Genomic DNA, 17,501 nt, shown 5'->3' with positions numbered 1-17,501 from the left:
GAAAAAGGGGGAGGCTTGCAAGCCGAAGAACACCATCCCCACCATGAAGCACGGGGGTGGCAACATCATGTTGTGAGGGTGCTTTGTTGCAGGAGGGACTAGTGCACTTCACAAAATAGATGGCATCATGAGGTTGGAAAATTATGTGGATATATTGAAGCAACATCTCAAGACATCAGTCAGGAAGTTAAAGCTTGGTTGCAAATGGGTCTTCCAAATGGACAATGACCTCAAGCGTACTTCCAAAGTTGTGGCAAAATGGCTTAAGGACAACAAAGTCAAGGTATTGGAGTGGCCATCAAAAAGCCCTGACCTCAATCCTATAGAAAGAAAATGTGTGGGCAGAACTGAAAAAGTGTGTGCGAGCAAGGAGGCCTACAAACCTGACTCAGTTACACCAGCTTTGTCAGGAGCAATGGGCCAAAATTCACCCAACTTATTGTGGGAAGCTTGTAGAAGGCTACCCTAAACGTTTGACCCAAGTTAAACAATTTAAAGGCAATGCTACCAAATATTAATTGAGTGTATGTAAACTTCTGACCCATTGGGAATGTGATGAAAGAAATAAAAGCTGAAACAAATCATTCTCTCCACTATTATTCTGACATTTCACATTCTTAAAATAAAGTGGTGATCCTAACTGACCTAAAACAGGGAATTTTTACTGGGATTAAATGTCAAGAATTTTGAATAACTGAGTTGAAACGTATTTGGCTAAGGTGTATGTAAACTTCCGACTTCAACTGTACATACATAAATACATACAAATTACAGACAGGGAGAGCAGGGACCCTGAACTCTGACTGGCATATTCTGAAGTGTGTATTTCTTCACAAAGTTTATATGTGGATCACAGTAGAGTTTACCCTCAGCCAGTCATGTTGAAGTACTTTGAAGGCTTCTTTCTGACAGAGGCAGAAAACAAACTCCTTTCTTCCAGTGGTGAAAAAGTACCCAATTGTCTTACTTGAGTAAAAGTAAAGATACCTGAATAGAAAATGACTCAAGTAAAAGTGAAAGTCACCCAATAAAATTATTTGGTTTCAAAAGTACATCTAATTTCTAAAATATACTTAAGTATCAAAAGTACAAGTATAAATCATTTAAAATTCCTTAATATTAAGCAAACCAGACAGCACCTATTTTTATATTTAAATGTTTTTATTTTATTTTTATGGATAGCCAACACTCAGACATAATTTAAAAATGAAGCATGTGTATTTAGTGAGTCTGCCAGATCAGAGGCAGTGGGGGTCATCCTGGGATGTTCTCTTGATAAGTGCGTGAATTGGACCATTTTCCTGTTCTGCTAAGCATTCAAAAATGTAACCAGTACTTTTGGGTCTCAGGGAAAGTGTATGGAGTAAAATGTTAATTATATTCTTTAGAAATGTAGTGAAGTAAAAGTTGTGAAAAATGTAAATAGTAAAGTACAGATACCCCCAAAAAACTACTTAAGTAGTACTTTAAAGTATTTTTACCTAAGTATTTTACACCACTACTTTCTTCACTAGTTGAACACATCTCTGTCAGATATTCCCTGTTTGATGGTATACTCTGTATCAGAGTTTCACAGCCAGAGGTCTTAATAGAGGGAGAATTTCACACCAATCAATGACAATGAATATTTCAAACGGATTATATTTATATTTTGATTATAATTTCTTTGCTTGCCAGAAGCTCTTATCTTAATCGTCTCACTAAGTGTACATTTAATATGTTATTCATTTATGAAGCAACCTGTTCTATATTGTGTTAGTCTCTGTTGATTTTCTTCTCGTGGACAGAACACGATATGGATGGGAAAGACCTCTAATCCCAAAGAAAGAAGAAACCTGCTTTATAAAAAATACACTCACAAACCCATATTTGGGTGGTTGACTTCTGCCGTTCATTTATTTTTCCGCTCAAAAGCCTCTTTCGTTCTTTACAATGCATAGACAAACAAACAGACATTTTGTGAAGCGAAGTCACTAAACATGCCATTCCAGTTACTTTGGGGTCGATTTACCACCGTACTCCTGAGGATTCCCTCTGAATCCACGAGTTAGGTCTGAATACGACCTCTTACCCCTTTACCTTTAGTCAGCTTCAATTGTATTCAATGTGCACATGTCAAAAATGTAAAAGGTGTTTAATGGCTTTACAATGAAGTATAATCATAAAACATCCCACAAAACGATTACAGGAGCATGATAGGTACTGAGCTAACAGTCAACAAAGTAATCTCCACTTTACATACTGTACAAAACTGGACAATGGAGGAGGGCAGAGACAGAGGACGATAAAAACATTTACGATAATGGTCTGCTACTCATACAGGCATTCAGACATACAGGAAGCGAGAAACCTCCTCATCAAACTGCAGGAGAGCTTAAGATTCATGGATGTATATAGATCAATGCAACAAGGACAAAACTCAACAACTAAACAAAACACAAGTTTAACAGTCAATGGAAACAAACGTTAAAAAAAGAAGAATAATTACAAAATACATAAAAAATTAACGAATATGTTCCCTTGGTCTGTATTTTTCCCCCAAATCATTAACTGATCTAGGGATGAGGGAAAAATAGTTGAGCCAAACTGGAAGCCTATGGTGCATCTCATTTCAGTGAAGGAGAAGCCGACAACAACAGCAACACATTTAGTCCATTTCAAACATTTCAAATGAGCCTATTGAAGACACCACAATGTTTTCGAGGGACACTTCAAGGAGAGACAGGTACACACTGAATACTGAACTTATAAGTCAGAGGGGTTACAATGTGCGTATTTGTGTGTGTTTGACAGAGATAAAGCTGTTATAGAGCCCTGGAACGGATATGTTGGGCCTTGGTGCCTGGTACACACATGTTGGGCCTTCGTGCAGGGACAAAGCCATTTTTGCAGTAGCACTTGAACGAGCCTATGCTGTTGACACAGCGGGCATTCTTGCATGGATTAACTCTGACCCCTGGTTCAGCACACTCATCAATATCTGAAAAGAGAGAGAGAGGGAGGGAGAGAGAGAGGGAGAAGGTTTGAAACAAAACAGAGAGCTCGCCATCTCTGCCTGTACATCTATTTACATATGAAATCAACAACCAGATGTTCCTTTAAATTCTAAGTTAGATTTCAGGCATTGTCGGTCAAAACACTTGAACAAAGGACAACAGCTACAAATTATACAGAGACACTTCTGTTCACAGAATTCATAAGCATCCAATTGACAATACAGGAAGAATATGTGGGTTGTTAACATACCTGTGCAGCGGGTGTGGGAGTGGTCCAGTCTAAAACCTGTGTTACAATCACACATAGTGCTCAAGTAGGAACGCACACAACGGCCATTGGCACAACTACACTCATCTGAGTCCTCTTCTGAACTGTCACCTTCTGAGCCAAAACAGAAAGAGAGCGTGAGAGAGAGAGAGCGAAAGATAGAGAAAGAAAGAGAGACAGAGAGAGACAGAGAGATAGAAAGAAAGAGAGAAAGAGAGAGAGAGAGAGAGAGAGAGAGAGAGAGAGAGAGAGAGAGAGAGAGAAAGAGAGAGAGATACAGGAGAGAGGGAGAGAAAATGTTATTCAAGTGGTAGACTTTGTGCTCTGAGGTGATTTTATAACCAATTTCAGAGAATAATAAAATATATTACAGGCATTACCAGTACCTGGGTTGTAGTTGGCGAAAGCTGCCAGGAAATCTCCCTCACCATCAGACTCTGTCTCCAAGTGCATGTCACACAGCCGGTTAAAGATCACTGAACGAGAGGAAGAATTAAGATGAACTTAATTAAGTTATTAGTATTAGACTATTTATGTTGATACGGGCTAAAACTGTGATGACCAGCAGACTAGACACTAAAAACCAGTAAAATAATGACTGAGTGCTGGTGCCCACCCGAGTTTCTTTGGGGGCAGGTCCTACACTCAGGGCCCCAGCCACGGCCATAGTGACAGCAGCACTCAGAGTAGGTGAACACCGGGCTGTTTCTGGGGTGGCTGCAGATCAGATCCTCATCCACCTGCAGGAAACACACGTCCTTATGGGCCGCCGTGCGGTCTAAGGTAGGGAGAGAGGGGGGAAAGGGAGAGACAGATAGAGAGTGAGAGAGCGAGAGAGCAAGAGAGAGCAAGAGAGAAAGAGAGAGAGAGAGAAATATTAAGGATTATTCCATCAAATCAAAAAGCCAATCTTTGCTTCTACATTATAGAGCAGGCCAGATCCTGCCACTTATAATGACCTCTATGATTAACCAGGTCATTACTCAGCATGTTAATAGCCGGCAGATAGATATGAATAAGTGATGAGGCCTAGCTTGAGGTGGTAGGGGTCAGTGCTATACCAGACCCCTCTTCTGGACATTCATTTACAGTCACACATCACACACAAAGATAGCCCCATAAAAACCACACAGACACAATAAAGTAAAAGCTGGATTGTCAATACAAACTTGTGAGACTTTACAACAAGAATATGCAAAGAAAGTAACACAATCGGAAGAGTAATGTCACAACATCATATCCAAGTGTTACAGCATCACATGTATCGCAACAGTCAACAGTTTGGTTAAAAGGAAAAACAATGCTTTGGAGAAAGGTGCAGAAAATTCCACAAGCACTATCACTTTTACTTATACTCTCCCATTTTACTTATACTCTCCCATTTTACTTATACTCTCCCATTTTACTTATACTCTCCCATTTTACTTATACTCTCCCATTTTACTTATACTCTCTCACTGCGTCTCAGACGCACAAGCACATGCACACAATGAAGGATGAAGTAATGAAGTGTTTTCCTGTGACTATGCAAGCTTAGTGGGGCAACCACATAAACGGAAACTGAGAAATGTGCAACAGGATCACACTGGACCTATAGAACTGAGATCACATTGACCATCTCAAGTCTCATGATCTCCCTCACTAAACCGAGAGTGTGTTTCTATAGAAACAAGCAAGAGGGGGAGTGCTGAGCCTGTGCATGGAGTCAGTATTGGGGAACGGGGGCTCAAAGGGGGAGGAGTTAAAAAGAGTAGCAGGAGTGGCAGGTGTACAGGTAAGCCAAAACTCAGGTGAGCTGAGCACTGATTGGTTAGGCTCAGGTGAGTTGAGTGCCGATTGGTTATACCCACCGTCATAGACGCACTGTTTGAGCGCTGCGCTGAAGGTGAGGGGCTGGGTACATATACAGTGAAAGGAGCCGGGCGTGTTCACACACCTCCCATTCTTACAGTACGAGGGGTCCTGGCACTCATTGATATCTGCAAGGGGCACCACAGACACCACAGACATGGGTTACACAACCTACGGATGGAGGGACAGACCCCAGCCTGGGGCCAGCTCTTAATGTGATGTGACGTTGAACAGGCCTGCTGGCAGATCACTATGTTACACTGCTTCCTGAGAGCACCAGAGTGTTTGGGTGTCTATTGATGGGTTGAGGATCTTCACAATTAACACGGCCCAGCAGTGGCCATAGTATAGGACCAGGGTTGTGTTTGAATTTATCTCTTATCTATCTACAGTATGTCAGGAGTTGACAAACCTTTTGGATCCAGGGACCCATTTTGTGATATAAAATTCATCAGGGACCCCCCCACAAAAGCAGAACACAACTCTGACTTTGGCGTGTGATAAAAATAGCATACAAGGAGTTTACTGTGACAGCTGCAGTGCATGGCCAGACTAACCAAGACTCTGGCCCTGGGAAATAACATTTTAAAGGCACCACTCTTTGCATCGACGACAACATTTTAAAGGCCCCACTCTTTGCATCGGAGACAACATTTTAAAGGCCCCACTCTTTGCATCGGAGACAACATTTTAAAGGCCCCACTCTTTGCATTTTTAAAGCCCAACATTTTAGAGGCCCCACTCTTTGCACGGAGACAACATTTTAAAGGCCCCACTCTTTGCATCGGAGACAACATTTTAAAGGCCCCACTCTTTGCATCGGAGACATCATTTTAAAGGCCCCACTCTTTGCATCGACGACAACATTTTAAAGGCCCCACTCTTTGCATCGGCGACAACATTTTAAAGCTAATTTTCTGCAATTTTACACATTTTGCCATAGGCAGAGAGAAAATGTTGCAGTTTAAAAGCTAATTTCCTGCAACTCTTCACATTTCCACATGGGGCAGACAGACAATTTTGCTGTTTTAAAGCTTAAATGACAGTGCATTTATGTTCAAAACAACATTTTTAGGGAATACAAGAAGTATTTAAAAACTAGATTTTTGTGAGTACTGTGGATCCCTGTGAGCTTCCCAGGCCCTGTTGTGCATCCGAGGGTATATGATAGATACAAAATATTAGTTTGCATTGCACTTTCCAAACTTCTTCCACAGACCCCTTGGACAAATCAGTTTAATTTTTAATATTTATACAAAAAAAATCTGTCCATGGACGCCCTGCAGTACCTCCGCGAACCCCAGGTGTCCAGTTGGTGAACCACTTATCTATGTGACAGATATGAGGTATGTGAATGTAAGAGCGTGTGAGGCTGGAGGGGCAGGCCTGGCTGATTAGTAGTGTTAGACCGGAACTAACATTAAAAAACATTCTCTCATTCATCCTTCCTCGCCCATACACAGAGATTCACCACTGAGAACCAACCCAATGTGAACTACACTACCCAGCCACCTCACACCACCACCTCCAAATCATCCATCCTGAGAATCCTGAGCCCACCTCCTCCCCTCTTAGTCTCCTCTCCTCCACTCACCAGCCTGCTCCTCTAAGGTCACACAGCTGTTGCGGTCAGTGGCCAGGATCCAGGGGGGAGAGCAGATGCAGTAGTAGGACCCAGGGGTGTCCACACAGTGGCCACTCTTACAGTTCAATGGATCCTGGCACTCATCCACACCTGCAGCAACAAAAAACCACTGCTGACTTAACACACGTCCTCCTCTCTGGCCTGGCCTGTACCTCCCTGTGTGTGTGGATACAGCATGTACAGTAGAGGGCCTCTAGCCAGACCTCACCTGCCACAGTGGGAATGACACACTTCTTATTGGAAGCATCTGGGGTCCAGGGAGAGTTACAGGTACAGTAGAAGGAGCCTCTGGTGTTCTTACACTGACCGTTGGTACACAGAGACTCATCGTGGCACTCATTCACATCTGAGGAGACATTAACATACAGGATCTGTGACTAAATGGGATCATCTGAGGAGACATTAACGTACAGGATCTGTGACTAAATGGGATCATCTGAGGAGACATTAACATACAGGATCTGTGACTAAATGGGATCATCTGAGGAGACATTAACGTACAGGATCTGTGACTAAATGGGTTCATCTGAGGAGACATTAACATACAGAATCTGTGACTAAATGGGATCATCTGATGTGTATTAATTAAGCAATAATGTCCGAGGGGGTGTGGTATACGGCGAATATACCGCAGCTAAGGCACAACGCAATGCGGAGTGCCTGGATACAGTGCTTAGCCGTGGTATATTGGCTATATAACACAAACACCTGAAATCCCTTATTGCTATTATAAACTGGTAACCAATGTAATTAGAGCAGTAAAAATACATGTTTTGTCATACCCGTGGTATACGGTTTCATATACCACGGCTGTCAGCCAATCAACATTCAAGGCTCGAACCACCCAGTTTATAACGTGTAATAATACATCGGTGTGTTTTGGTGCAGGCCTGAGTGAGGTGGGGCTCAGTGGTTACCAATGCACTCCAGTAGGTTGCTGTCGTAATAGAAGCCCTGTTGGCAGTAACATTCATAGCCAGGCTGTGTGTTCATACAGCGACCCTCCTTACAGATCTCATTGGAGAACAGCACACACTCATCGATATCTGTACACAGAGAAACAGGAGCAACGATCTCAACACAAACAAACTCCTGAAAACAAATCCTGCCATGTAAATGAATGCTGTAAATCTGACAACAGAAAACCTACCGTGGTTGGGCTGAGGTTGTGTAGCTACTCACCAATATGGACAGAAAGGCCGTACTCAGTTACTCCCTCCTCCTGGTAGAAACCTCGGCCCACCGGACACAGGGAATGGAACTCAGCTGGTTGGAGGAAAAACAACCAGCTTACTTTACTACTTTAGAGTGGCATTGAACAGTGCAATTAACTGAACAGATACCCAGCCCACCTGATGGGTCAGAGGCTTGGTAGACTATTGTGTGTGTGTATGTATATATTTATTTATATTCATGCATTTATATATTCTTTATTTATATATTCTTAATTCTATTCCTCTACATTAGATTTGTGTGTATTGTGTGTATTGTTGTGAAATTGTTAGATATTACTTGTTAGATATTAGTGCACTCTTGTAGCTAGAAACACAAGCATTTCGCTACACCGGCAATAACATCTGCTAAACATGTGTATGTGACCAATACAATTTGATTTGATTTGATGTTGTTGGGCCTGAGGTACGTACATGAGTGGTAGACGGGGCAGGGGTAGATCTCACAGTGGTCCCCCCAGCCCACACCGATGGAGCAGCAGCACTCCTGCTTGGTGACGTTGGTGGCCAGGACACTGTCACAGAACACTGTGTCATCCAGGTTCAGGTAACACTCCTTCTTATCCTCCATGTCCACCTCAATCTCTGGATGGAGAGGGAAGACAGGAAATAGATTGGTGTGTGTGTGTGTGTGTGTGTGTGTGTGTGTGTGTGTGTGTGTGTGTGTGTGTGTGTTTGCATGCAGAATACAGCTATATAGAGAGAGGGCTGAGAGGATATCAGTAATCTTACCCTCACAGCTGTGCTTGTCCTCAGACAGAATGAAGCCGTCTTTGCACACACACACATAGGAGCCCTGTCTGTTCTCACACACACCATGAGGCTGGCACAGACCCCTGTCTATCGCACACTCATCTATGTCTGCGTGGGTGGGTGGAAGGGAGAGAGAGAGGGAAGGAGAATGTGTTACTATCATCATGACTTCCATTAAAGGCCCAGTGCAGTCAAAAACCTACTTTTTCTGTGTTTTATAAATATTTTCACAATAGGAGGTTCGAATAATAATTGTGAAAATAATGATAATGCCCTTTTAGTGTAAGAGCTGTTTGAAAAGACTGCATGAAATATCAGCCTGTTTTGGTGGGAGGGACTGTTGGCCTTCCATGGTGACATCACCATGCAGTAAAATAGTTAATAGACCAATAAGAAAGTGGTGTCCAAAACCTCTCTGCTAATAACAGCTAAATGCCAGGTTCCCCCTCCCCACTTAAACCACTCTCAAAATTATTGCTTGAGAAATTGCTCTCAAGAAATTAAAACAATCACAGTAAGGTACTTAATTGTTACCCAGAAATGATTTGATATGGAAATAAAAACGACTGCATTGGCCCTTTAAGCTTGACTTATGATAATTTCAAATAATTACAGAGCTCCACTGCCAAGTTGGTTGACAGTACATGTTTTATTTCCCTGAACTCATAGAGAGGGTGGAGACTGACTGACCTTGGCACCGCCTCCCTCCGACAAGCATGTAGCCCTTCTGACATTCACAGCGATAGGAGCCCATGCTGTTGATACAGCGCCCCCTCTGGCAGTTAGAGGGACGCTCACATTCATTTATATCTGAGGGAGGAAAAGACCACAATCAAACGGCAACTGTGTGTTTGATCACCAGCTCTATACAGTGGACATGTTACTCATACTTCACTAGTAGTGTAAAAACATTGTTAACATGTCCATGAAGCTATAGTGATGTGATTCATAGGAAGTAGTTCCTGCCTTCACAATGGCTGCCCTCCTGAGTGCGCTGGTATCCTGGGTAGCACTGGCACTGGAAGGAGCCTTCTGTATTGACACAGCGCCCATTGGCACACAGTCTGTCATCCTCACACTCGTCAATGTCTGGAGGGGAGAGAAGGAGACACATGCAGTCTGTCAATAAAACCTGTACACCCATTGGTTTTCTTTGTTCAATATTATGAAGAAATAGTGGTAAACACTATACCACTGCAAGTCTGCCAGCATATAATGGTGTGTGTGTGTAGAACTAAGAGATATTCTACTCAATGTTAATGAGTACACTGACCTCTGCAGCCTTGGCTGTCTGCAGCTGGGAGGAAGCCTTCATTACAGAGGCAGCGGTAGGTTCCTGGCAGGTTCTCACAGCGCCCGTTGGGACACACCCCGCGCTTCTGGCACTCATTGACATCTAGTGGAAAGGTAGAGGGGTTGCAGGCAGTCATTTACACTGAGTATACAACACATCCCTCATTGATGTGACTTGTTAAATCCACTTAAATCAATATAGCTGAAGGGGAGGAGACAGGTAATTTTAAAACTTGAGACAATTGAGACATGGAATGTGTATGTGTGCCATTCAGAGGGTGAATGGGCAAGACAAAAGATTTAAGTGCTTTTGAACAGGGTATGGTAGTAGGTGCCAGGCGCATCGGTTTGTGTCAAGAACTGCAACGCTGCTGGGTTTTTCACGCTCAACAGTTTCCCGTGTGTATCAAGAAAGGTCCACCACCAAAAGGACATCAGACAACTTGACACAACTGTGAGAATCCTTGGAGTCAACATGGGCCAGCATCCCTGTGAAATGATTTTGACACCTTGTTGAGTCCATGCACTGACGAATTGAGGCTGTTCTGAGTGCAAAAGTGTGTGGGGGGGGGACTCACTATTAGGAAGGTGTTTCTAATGTTTGGTATACTTATTGTATATAAACCCTAGATTATTGACGCTATGTGTTGATCATTGAGAGACTTTGAAGCCATCGGTCAGCCATATTGGCACTCCCCAGTAGGAACAGTCCACCACAGGAATTCATGGAATTCTACAGTATTTACATGAAATGTTTCAAGGACAAAATGACATGTATTGAAGTATTTTGGTTGTTGTAGTGAGGACAGTAACATTAGTCATCTTCAGAAATGATATATTATGGTAAACGTTCATCTTTTTATTTTGTATGTTTAGCTCACATAATATAATTTAAACATATGCATCAAGGTGTCTGTAATATAATAAATGTGACCAAAAAACGAATGTAGACATTAATGCATGCATTTATATAGCTTCCTAAATATTTTTTACAATGGTGGGGGTATCAAGATGGGAGCATGGTGGCTTCAGCACAGCGATCCCTATCAGTCATCTAGTGTTTATATAAACAATTGGTTGCAGATTGCAGGAGGTAGGGGTGGAGTATGGCTGATAGAAACACCGTCAGAGGAACACCAGCTCTACACAGCCCTGACTGACTGGATTCGCTTGGTGCCCGTTGGAATCCTGCCTGCTGCTGTGTGTCTGGGTCAGACTCCCTCTGGCTGATTTACTAACTATGACTGATCAAGACCATTCTCTACATCACACAGCTCTGAATAGAGAATAGCTTCCATGTCATGGTTCAGACAAAACACACTGGGGAAGATCAACATATTAAATGTTCAGAATCAGTATTCTACTTTCTGATTTGACTGGCCTTCATAGTTTTTCCATAAGACTATCCTATTCACCATTCAGTAATGCCGACTACGGTGACATGGCCACTAGGTGGCAATACATCACCAAACGTAATGATAGTTAGAAACCTTAGAACAACAGCGAGATAGACGGTTAAAGGTAACGAAGGGAGTTGATTGGTGTGTGTGTTCTCTTTAGTATGTGTTTATCCATGTGTATGAAGACGTAGGTCTCACCGTAGCAGACACCACCCTGTGCCTGGTGACCAGAGAAGCAGGGAACACACTCATAGGAGCCCGGAGTGTTCTCACACTGCTCATTGGGACAGCTGCTGGGGTCCAGACACTCATTTATATCTGAGACAAGAGAATACACCAGACAAACACAGCCATTCATAAACACAAGAGCATTATTAAACCAATGCAGACACACATACACATATATTGAGTGTAGAAAACATCAGGAACAGCTGCTGGGGTCCAGACCCCCCCCACCTGGTCGGTCTACGTCATGGAATGAGCATTCTTAATGTTTTATGCACTCAGTGTACGTACACATAGAACACACACAAGTGTAGAGACAAACACCCTATGAATAGAGAAACGAGGACAGCAGCAGTCAGTGTATACCTTCACAGGCTGGCTGGCGTTGGGACTTGCTCCTGAAGCCTTTGTGACAATCACACTTGTAAGACCCTGGCAGGTTAACACACTGACCCCCCTGCCCACAGACGTCCGGCTTGGAGCACTCATTCACATCTAAAGATAAGTCCAAAACACACTAATGAGAAACCACAAGTGACAATGTAAAGACAAGAGAGGGAGAAACAGAGAACAGAAAACATATAAACCCACACACCACTCACCTAGACATCTGAGTTTCCCATGATACACCAAGAGCTTGTAGCCATGGAGACAACGGCAGCGATAGGAGCCTTCTGTGTTGATGCAGATGCCTCTTCCATGGCCACATGGCTCAGCATCACACTCATCATCATCTGGTAGAGAGCGGTAACTTGGAGGTTTAGGGAATTGGGACAATTACAACTCCTTTTGAGAATTGACATGCAAGTTCAATGAAACTATTCTGATATATGGTTTGTTATATGGCTCTGGTCAAAATATTTTGCCCAGTAAATACCTCCCATTCTTTTGGACATGTCTCTGTCAGTCCCTTGACTTACCCACACAGGCGTTCCTCTGAGGGTGGAGCCGGTAGCCAGCGTAGCACTCACACTTGTAGCCAGTGTGCACATTGACACACTCCCCATGGCCACAGAGGTTCCTGTTCAGCCTGCACTCGTCTGTCTCTGCTGTGGGGAGGGGGGCACACATCAATCTACATAACACGGTTGATCTCTGGACTGTGCATCCCATCATGGAGACGACAACGTTGCAGCTCTTAATGTGAACATGAGATGGTCGTTTTGATTGGACTGTGTAGTGGAACTCACGTGAGACCTGCGTCTGTGCCACCTCCAGGGGGTCACTGTCTGGGTTCAACCTGATGATGGGTGGAGGGGTGGGCTTTGTGATGATCTCTGTAGGATCAACCAGAGAAACACACAGACCCACTCAATGCCCCATGTCTCCCTGAATATCATCAGGCTTTCCTAGTAAAAGGTCTCTCTTGACCTCAACAGGACTTTCTGGATGAATTCATGTGAATTAAAGACTAAAGGAATGAGAGGGCATACCGGGGCCGCGGGGGGCATGGGTGGAGAGCTGCATGGGTGTGGTCATCTCTGGAGGCTCCTCCTACAGGACAGGACATAGAGACCCAGGCCAGTATGAAAATGCAGGGGCACAACTTTCACGGTGGACATTCTGAAATTGCATTTTTGTTCCCTCCAGTTTTATCACTGGAATGTGATACAAAACGAGGCAAATGGTGTGCTTTAGGACCACGCGGAAGCCTCAGAGCGGTCGGGTAGGCTGTTTGGAGTGTTTATCCAACTGGATAAAAGTAAAAAATATGCCCCCCCCACTTCTAAAACCAAAGTTGCACCCCTGCGAAAATGTATGCACTCACTACTGTAAGTGCTCTGGACAAGAACGTCTGCCAAACGACAAAAAATGTCAAATGTAAGAGGAGCTGCACACACACAGTCTCTCACACAATGACTGGTGTCTAAAGGAAAATAGATTCTTACCGGGGGCTTGACTTCTGAAAAGAGAACCCACAGAGAAAAACAGGTCAAAATGCAGAATAATTACGAATTGTAATTCACTGATTATGAATTTTAGGAACTATTAAATAACAATAATATGAAGGCATCCCCAATAACCTGACAGAATGCTCTCACAAGCTTAGCAATATCATCTTTCTAAGTGACTAAGAGACTCCAGAATGTAGTACATCTGTTGGCAGGCAGACAAAGATAATCGTGCCAAGAATTCATCTACGCCTTGGGAAAGCCACGGTGACGTACTCACCCTCCTGCTCCAGGCTGGTGTGGATCTGAGGAGGGAACGCCACCGTCTCCCGGACACTGTGGAGGAAGTAGCCCTTCCCTGCTGGACAGATCTTGCTGAAGGAGGCTGGGGGACCAGGGAGAGAAGACAAGAGAAGGAAAAACAGGGGATCCGATGGGCACTAATCATACAGCATATCACCTGTCAAATATTGGAAAATGTACCCCGCTCTCCTCCTCTTGCATTCTACTGACCTGTGCCGTCTTGGGGACACCTCTCACAGCTGGAGCCCCATGCCTTGCCCACGGTGCAGCAGCACATCTCCTGGGACAGGGGTGTGGGTAGGGCGTGCTCACAGCGACCCGCATCCGTTGCCATGAGGAAACACTGAGCCTGCTCCACCGGAGACGGAGATTCTGACAGCCAGGACCAATCAGAACAGAGCAAAACCCAACAGAGGTCTGAGCTAAGACTTTAGGCTGACAAAAGACGTAAATCGGTGTAGTGCTATTTATTGAGAGTAAAATCATATGCAATTTCTATCATTTTAGATGAGTGGCATTTTAAATCATGGAAATAATGGATCTGTAAAAACAACAAGCAAAATATTGGGACATCAAAGCTGTCTGCTTTGGTGACAGCTTTGTGGATGTGAAACACATTTCAGCCTCTCGATTGCCAACAAATAAAAAAAACAATTTAACACCTCACAGTCTCTAAACCAGCCCCAGATGGGAGGAGAGGAGACAGGAGAATAAAGTGAATAGTGCTGCTGCTACTGAAAATTATATGTCTGTGCTTAGTGAATGCAGAGTCCTGTGTTGGGCAGGGCACAGATTCACAAAACCTTAAGAAAATGTTTTTTCCTTAACTATAGACTTATGAAGAAAGTTAAGCAAAGTTGCTGTTCCTCTTAAAGGTTCTTGGAAATGTTCTTGCATTATTTCTTATGTTTCTCCTTACGCAAAAAAATTTAAAAGTTAGATTCTTGAAAATAAAGTTATTGAATTTGTTCTTGAAAAAAATATTAATCCCAAGACAACTAAACCATTGTCTTAAACTCAGGGCAGTGAGAGAATATGCTAATGAAGGCAACCGAACATGTTTTTTAACTTAATCGGAACATTTTAAACCCAAGAACATGTTTTAGAACAATAATCTCGGTACGAAATATGCTAACGTGATTGCCATTGCTAGCTAGATAGCTAGCTGTCATAACCTGATCTGTTTCACCTGTCCTTGTGATTGTCTCCTCTCCCCTCCAGGTGTCGCCCATCTTCCCCATTATCCCCTGTGTATTTATACCTGTGTTCTCTGTTTGTCCGTTGCCAGTTCGTCTTTTTTGTCAAGTCACCACGCGTTTTTCTCAGCTCCTGCTTTGTCCCAGTCTCTCTTAACTCGCCACCCTGGTTTTGACCCTTGCCTGTCCTATCTCTGAGCCCCCTGCCCGACTACTCTGCCTGTTCTGACCCTGAGCCTGCCTGCCGTCCTGTATCTTTGACCCTATACTCTGTATTATCGACCCCTGCCTGCCTTGACCTGTCGTTGCCTGCCCCTGTTGATATAATAAACATTGTTACTTTGACAGTCTGCATCTGGGTCTTACCTTAATTCCCGATACAAGCTAAAGTGCATATTTGAGAAGTTCATCAGAAAATCATGAATTATTAAGAAATGTTGGAGGAATTGCACTGATTTTTTTCTTAGGAAGCTTCTTCAGGTTTTGCATAAGAAGTGTTTTGTGAATCTGGGCCCAGGTCTGTCTGGAAAAGGTTCTGAGTCTCACCCACACATCTGGTCCTGTCCAGGGTGAAGCCAGGCTTACAGGCACACAGGAAACTACCCTGGGTGTTCAGGCAGTCCCCGTTCTGACACACCCCCTGCATGGTGCACTCGTTGATGTCTTACAGGTGAGTGGCAAAGAAAACGAGAGTGGGGGACAGAGAGTGGGGGGAGAGAGAGTGAGAGGAGAGAGAGTGGGGGGAGAGAGAGTGGGGGACAGAGTGAGGGGAGAGAGAGTGGGGGGAGAGAGAGTGGGGGGAGAGAGAGTGGGGGACAGAGTGAGGGGAGAGAGTGGGGGGAGAGAGAGTGGGGGAGAGAGAGTGGGGGACAGAGTGGGGGGAGAGAGAGTGGGGGACAGAGTGAGGGGAGAGAGAGGGGGGAGAGAGAGTGCGGGGAGAGAGAGTGGGGGGGAGAGAGAGTGGGGGACAGAGTGAGGGGAGAGAGAGTGGGGGAGAGAGAGAGGGGGAGAGAGAGAGTGGGGGACAGAGTGGGGGAGAGAGAGTGGGGGGAGAGAGAGTGAGGGGAGAGAGAGTGGGGGAGAGAGAGTGGGGGACAGAGTGGGGGAGAGAGAGTGAGGGGAGAGAGAGTGGGGGAGAGAGAGTGGGGGACAGAGTGAGGGGAGAGAGAGGGGGGGAGAGAGAGTGGGGGAGAGAGAGAGTGGGGGACAGAGTGGGGGGAGAGAGAGTGGGGGAGAGAGAGTGAGGGGAGAGAGAGTGGGGGAGAGAGAGTGGGGGACAGAGTGGGGGAGAGAGAGTGAGGGGAGAGAGAGTGGGGGAGAGAGAGTGGGGGACAGAGTGGGGGAGAGAGAGTGGGGGACAGAGTGGGGGAGAGAGAGTAGGGGGAGAGAGAGTGGGGGAGAGAGAGTGGGTGGAGAGAGAGTGGGGGAGAGAGAGTGGGGGAGAGAGAGTGGGGGAGAGAGAGTGAGGGGAGAGAGAGTGGGGGGAGAGAGTGGGGGAGAGAGAGTGGGGGACAGAGTGAGGGAAGAGAGAGTGGGGACAGAGTGAGTGGGGGAGAGAGAGTGGGGGACAGAGTGGGGGGAGAGAGGGGGACAGAGTGAGGGGAGAGAGAGTGGGGGAGAGAGAGTGGGGGAGAGAGAGTGGGGGAGAGAGAGTGGGGGACAGAGTGAGGGGAGAGAGAATGGGGGACAGAGTGGGGGAAGAGAGAGTGGGGGAGAGAGTGGGGGACAGAGTGGGGACAGAGAGTGGGGGGAGAGAGAGTGGGGGAGAGAGAGTGGGGGACAGAGTGGGGGGAGAGAGAGTGGGGACAGAGTGAGAGGAGAGAGAGTGGGGGAGAGAGTGGGGAGAGAGAATGGGGGACAGAGTGGGGAAGAGAGAGTGGGGGGGGAGAGAGAGTGGGGGACAGAGTGGGGACAGAGAGAGTGGGGGACAGAGTGAGGGGAGAGAGAGTGGGGGAGAGAGAGTGGGGACAGAGTGAGGGGAGAGAGAGTGGGGGAGAGAGTGGGGAGAGAGAGTGGGGGACAGAGTGAGGGGAGAGAGAGTGGGGGAGAGAGAGTGGGGGACAGAGTGAGGGGAGAGAGAGTGCGGGGAGAGAGAGTGGGGGACAGAGTGAGGGAAGAGAGAGTGGGGGAGAGAGTGGGGGACAGAGTGGGGACAGAGAGAGTGGGGGACAGAGTGAGGGAAGAGAGAATGGGGGGAGAGAGAGTAGGGGACAGAGTGGGGGAGAGAGTGGGGGGATTGGGGGAGAGAGTGGGGGAGAGAGAGTGAAAGAGAAAGTGAGGATTGGCTTGTCAGAGAAGCAGTAGCTATAGGACATGGGCAAAGATTTACACTCATACCAAATGTGTACCAAACAAAACTTTGTTCATGTTACCTTGACAGTGGGTGCTGTTGAGTCTCTTGTAGCCCAGAGGGCAGGTGGAACCATAGTCCTCTATGATGGTCTGCA

General features: G+C 45.3%; 1 protein-coding gene across 4 annotated transcripts in view; it reads right to left on the bottom strand.

Annotated features, from left to right (window-relative positions):
• Positions 1 to 1,877: 1,877 nt before the first annotated feature.
• LOC112231301 (latent-transforming growth factor beta-binding protein 3-like) overlaps positions 1,878 to 17,501 on the bottom strand; it is a 46,496-nt gene continuing 30,872 nt past the window's right edge. The window contains exons 5-29 of one of the 4 annotated variants that reach the window (XM_042311281.1): positions 17,427 to 17,501; positions 15,601 to 15,717; positions 14,069 to 14,230; positions 13,836 to 13,940; positions 13,553 to 13,566; positions 13,097 to 13,157; positions 12,854 to 12,940; positions 12,584 to 12,712; positions 12,266 to 12,397; positions 12,030 to 12,158; positions 11,637 to 11,756; positions 10,019 to 10,141; positions 9,712 to 9,834; positions 9,436 to 9,555; positions 8,725 to 8,853; positions 8,407 to 8,577; positions 7,943 to 8,026; positions 7,678 to 7,806; positions 6,969 to 7,106; positions 6,710 to 6,850; positions 5,115 to 5,243; positions 3,881 to 4,042; positions 3,651 to 3,740; positions 3,247 to 3,378; positions 1,878 to 2,980 (exon numbers count right to left, since the gene is read on the bottom strand). The exon at positions 17,427 to 17,501 is cut by the window's right edge and continues 15 nt beyond it. In XM_042311281.1, coding sequence (XP_042167215.1) covers positions 2,805 to 2,980; positions 3,247 to 3,378; positions 3,651 to 3,740; positions 3,881 to 4,042; positions 5,115 to 5,243; positions 6,710 to 6,850; positions 6,969 to 7,106; positions 7,678 to 7,806; positions 7,943 to 8,026; positions 8,407 to 8,577; positions 8,725 to 8,853; positions 9,436 to 9,555; positions 9,712 to 9,834; positions 10,019 to 10,141; positions 11,637 to 11,756; positions 12,030 to 12,158; positions 12,266 to 12,397; positions 12,584 to 12,712; positions 12,854 to 12,940; positions 13,097 to 13,157; positions 13,553 to 13,566; positions 13,836 to 13,940; positions 14,069 to 14,230; positions 15,601 to 15,717; positions 17,427 to 17,501 — 2,978 coding nt within the window. In that variant the 3' untranslated portion in view covers positions 1,878 to 2,804. The remainder of the gene's footprint in view (positions 2,981 to 3,246; positions 3,379 to 3,650; positions 3,741 to 3,880; positions 4,043 to 5,114; positions 5,244 to 6,709; positions 6,851 to 6,968; positions 7,107 to 7,677; positions 7,807 to 7,942; positions 8,027 to 8,406; positions 8,578 to 8,724; positions 8,854 to 9,435; positions 9,556 to 9,711; positions 9,835 to 10,018; positions 10,142 to 11,636; positions 11,757 to 12,029; positions 12,159 to 12,265; positions 12,398 to 12,583; positions 12,713 to 12,853; positions 12,941 to 13,096; positions 13,158 to 13,552; positions 13,567 to 13,835; positions 13,941 to 14,068; positions 14,231 to 15,600; positions 15,718 to 17,426) is intronic. The other 3 variants (XM_042311283.1, XM_042311282.1, XM_042311284.1) reach the window with 3 other exon arrangements.

Source organism: Oncorhynchus tshawytscha, linkage group LG33 (assembly GCF_018296145.1).
Source record: "Oncorhynchus tshawytscha isolate Ot180627B linkage group LG33, Otsh_v2.0, whole genome shotgun sequence".
NCBI lineage: Eukaryota > Metazoa > Chordata > Actinopteri > Salmoniformes > Salmonidae > Oncorhynchus > Oncorhynchus tshawytscha.
Note: the sequence above shows the minus strand (reverse complement) of the source record. Positions and strands in the feature narration are given on the sequence as shown.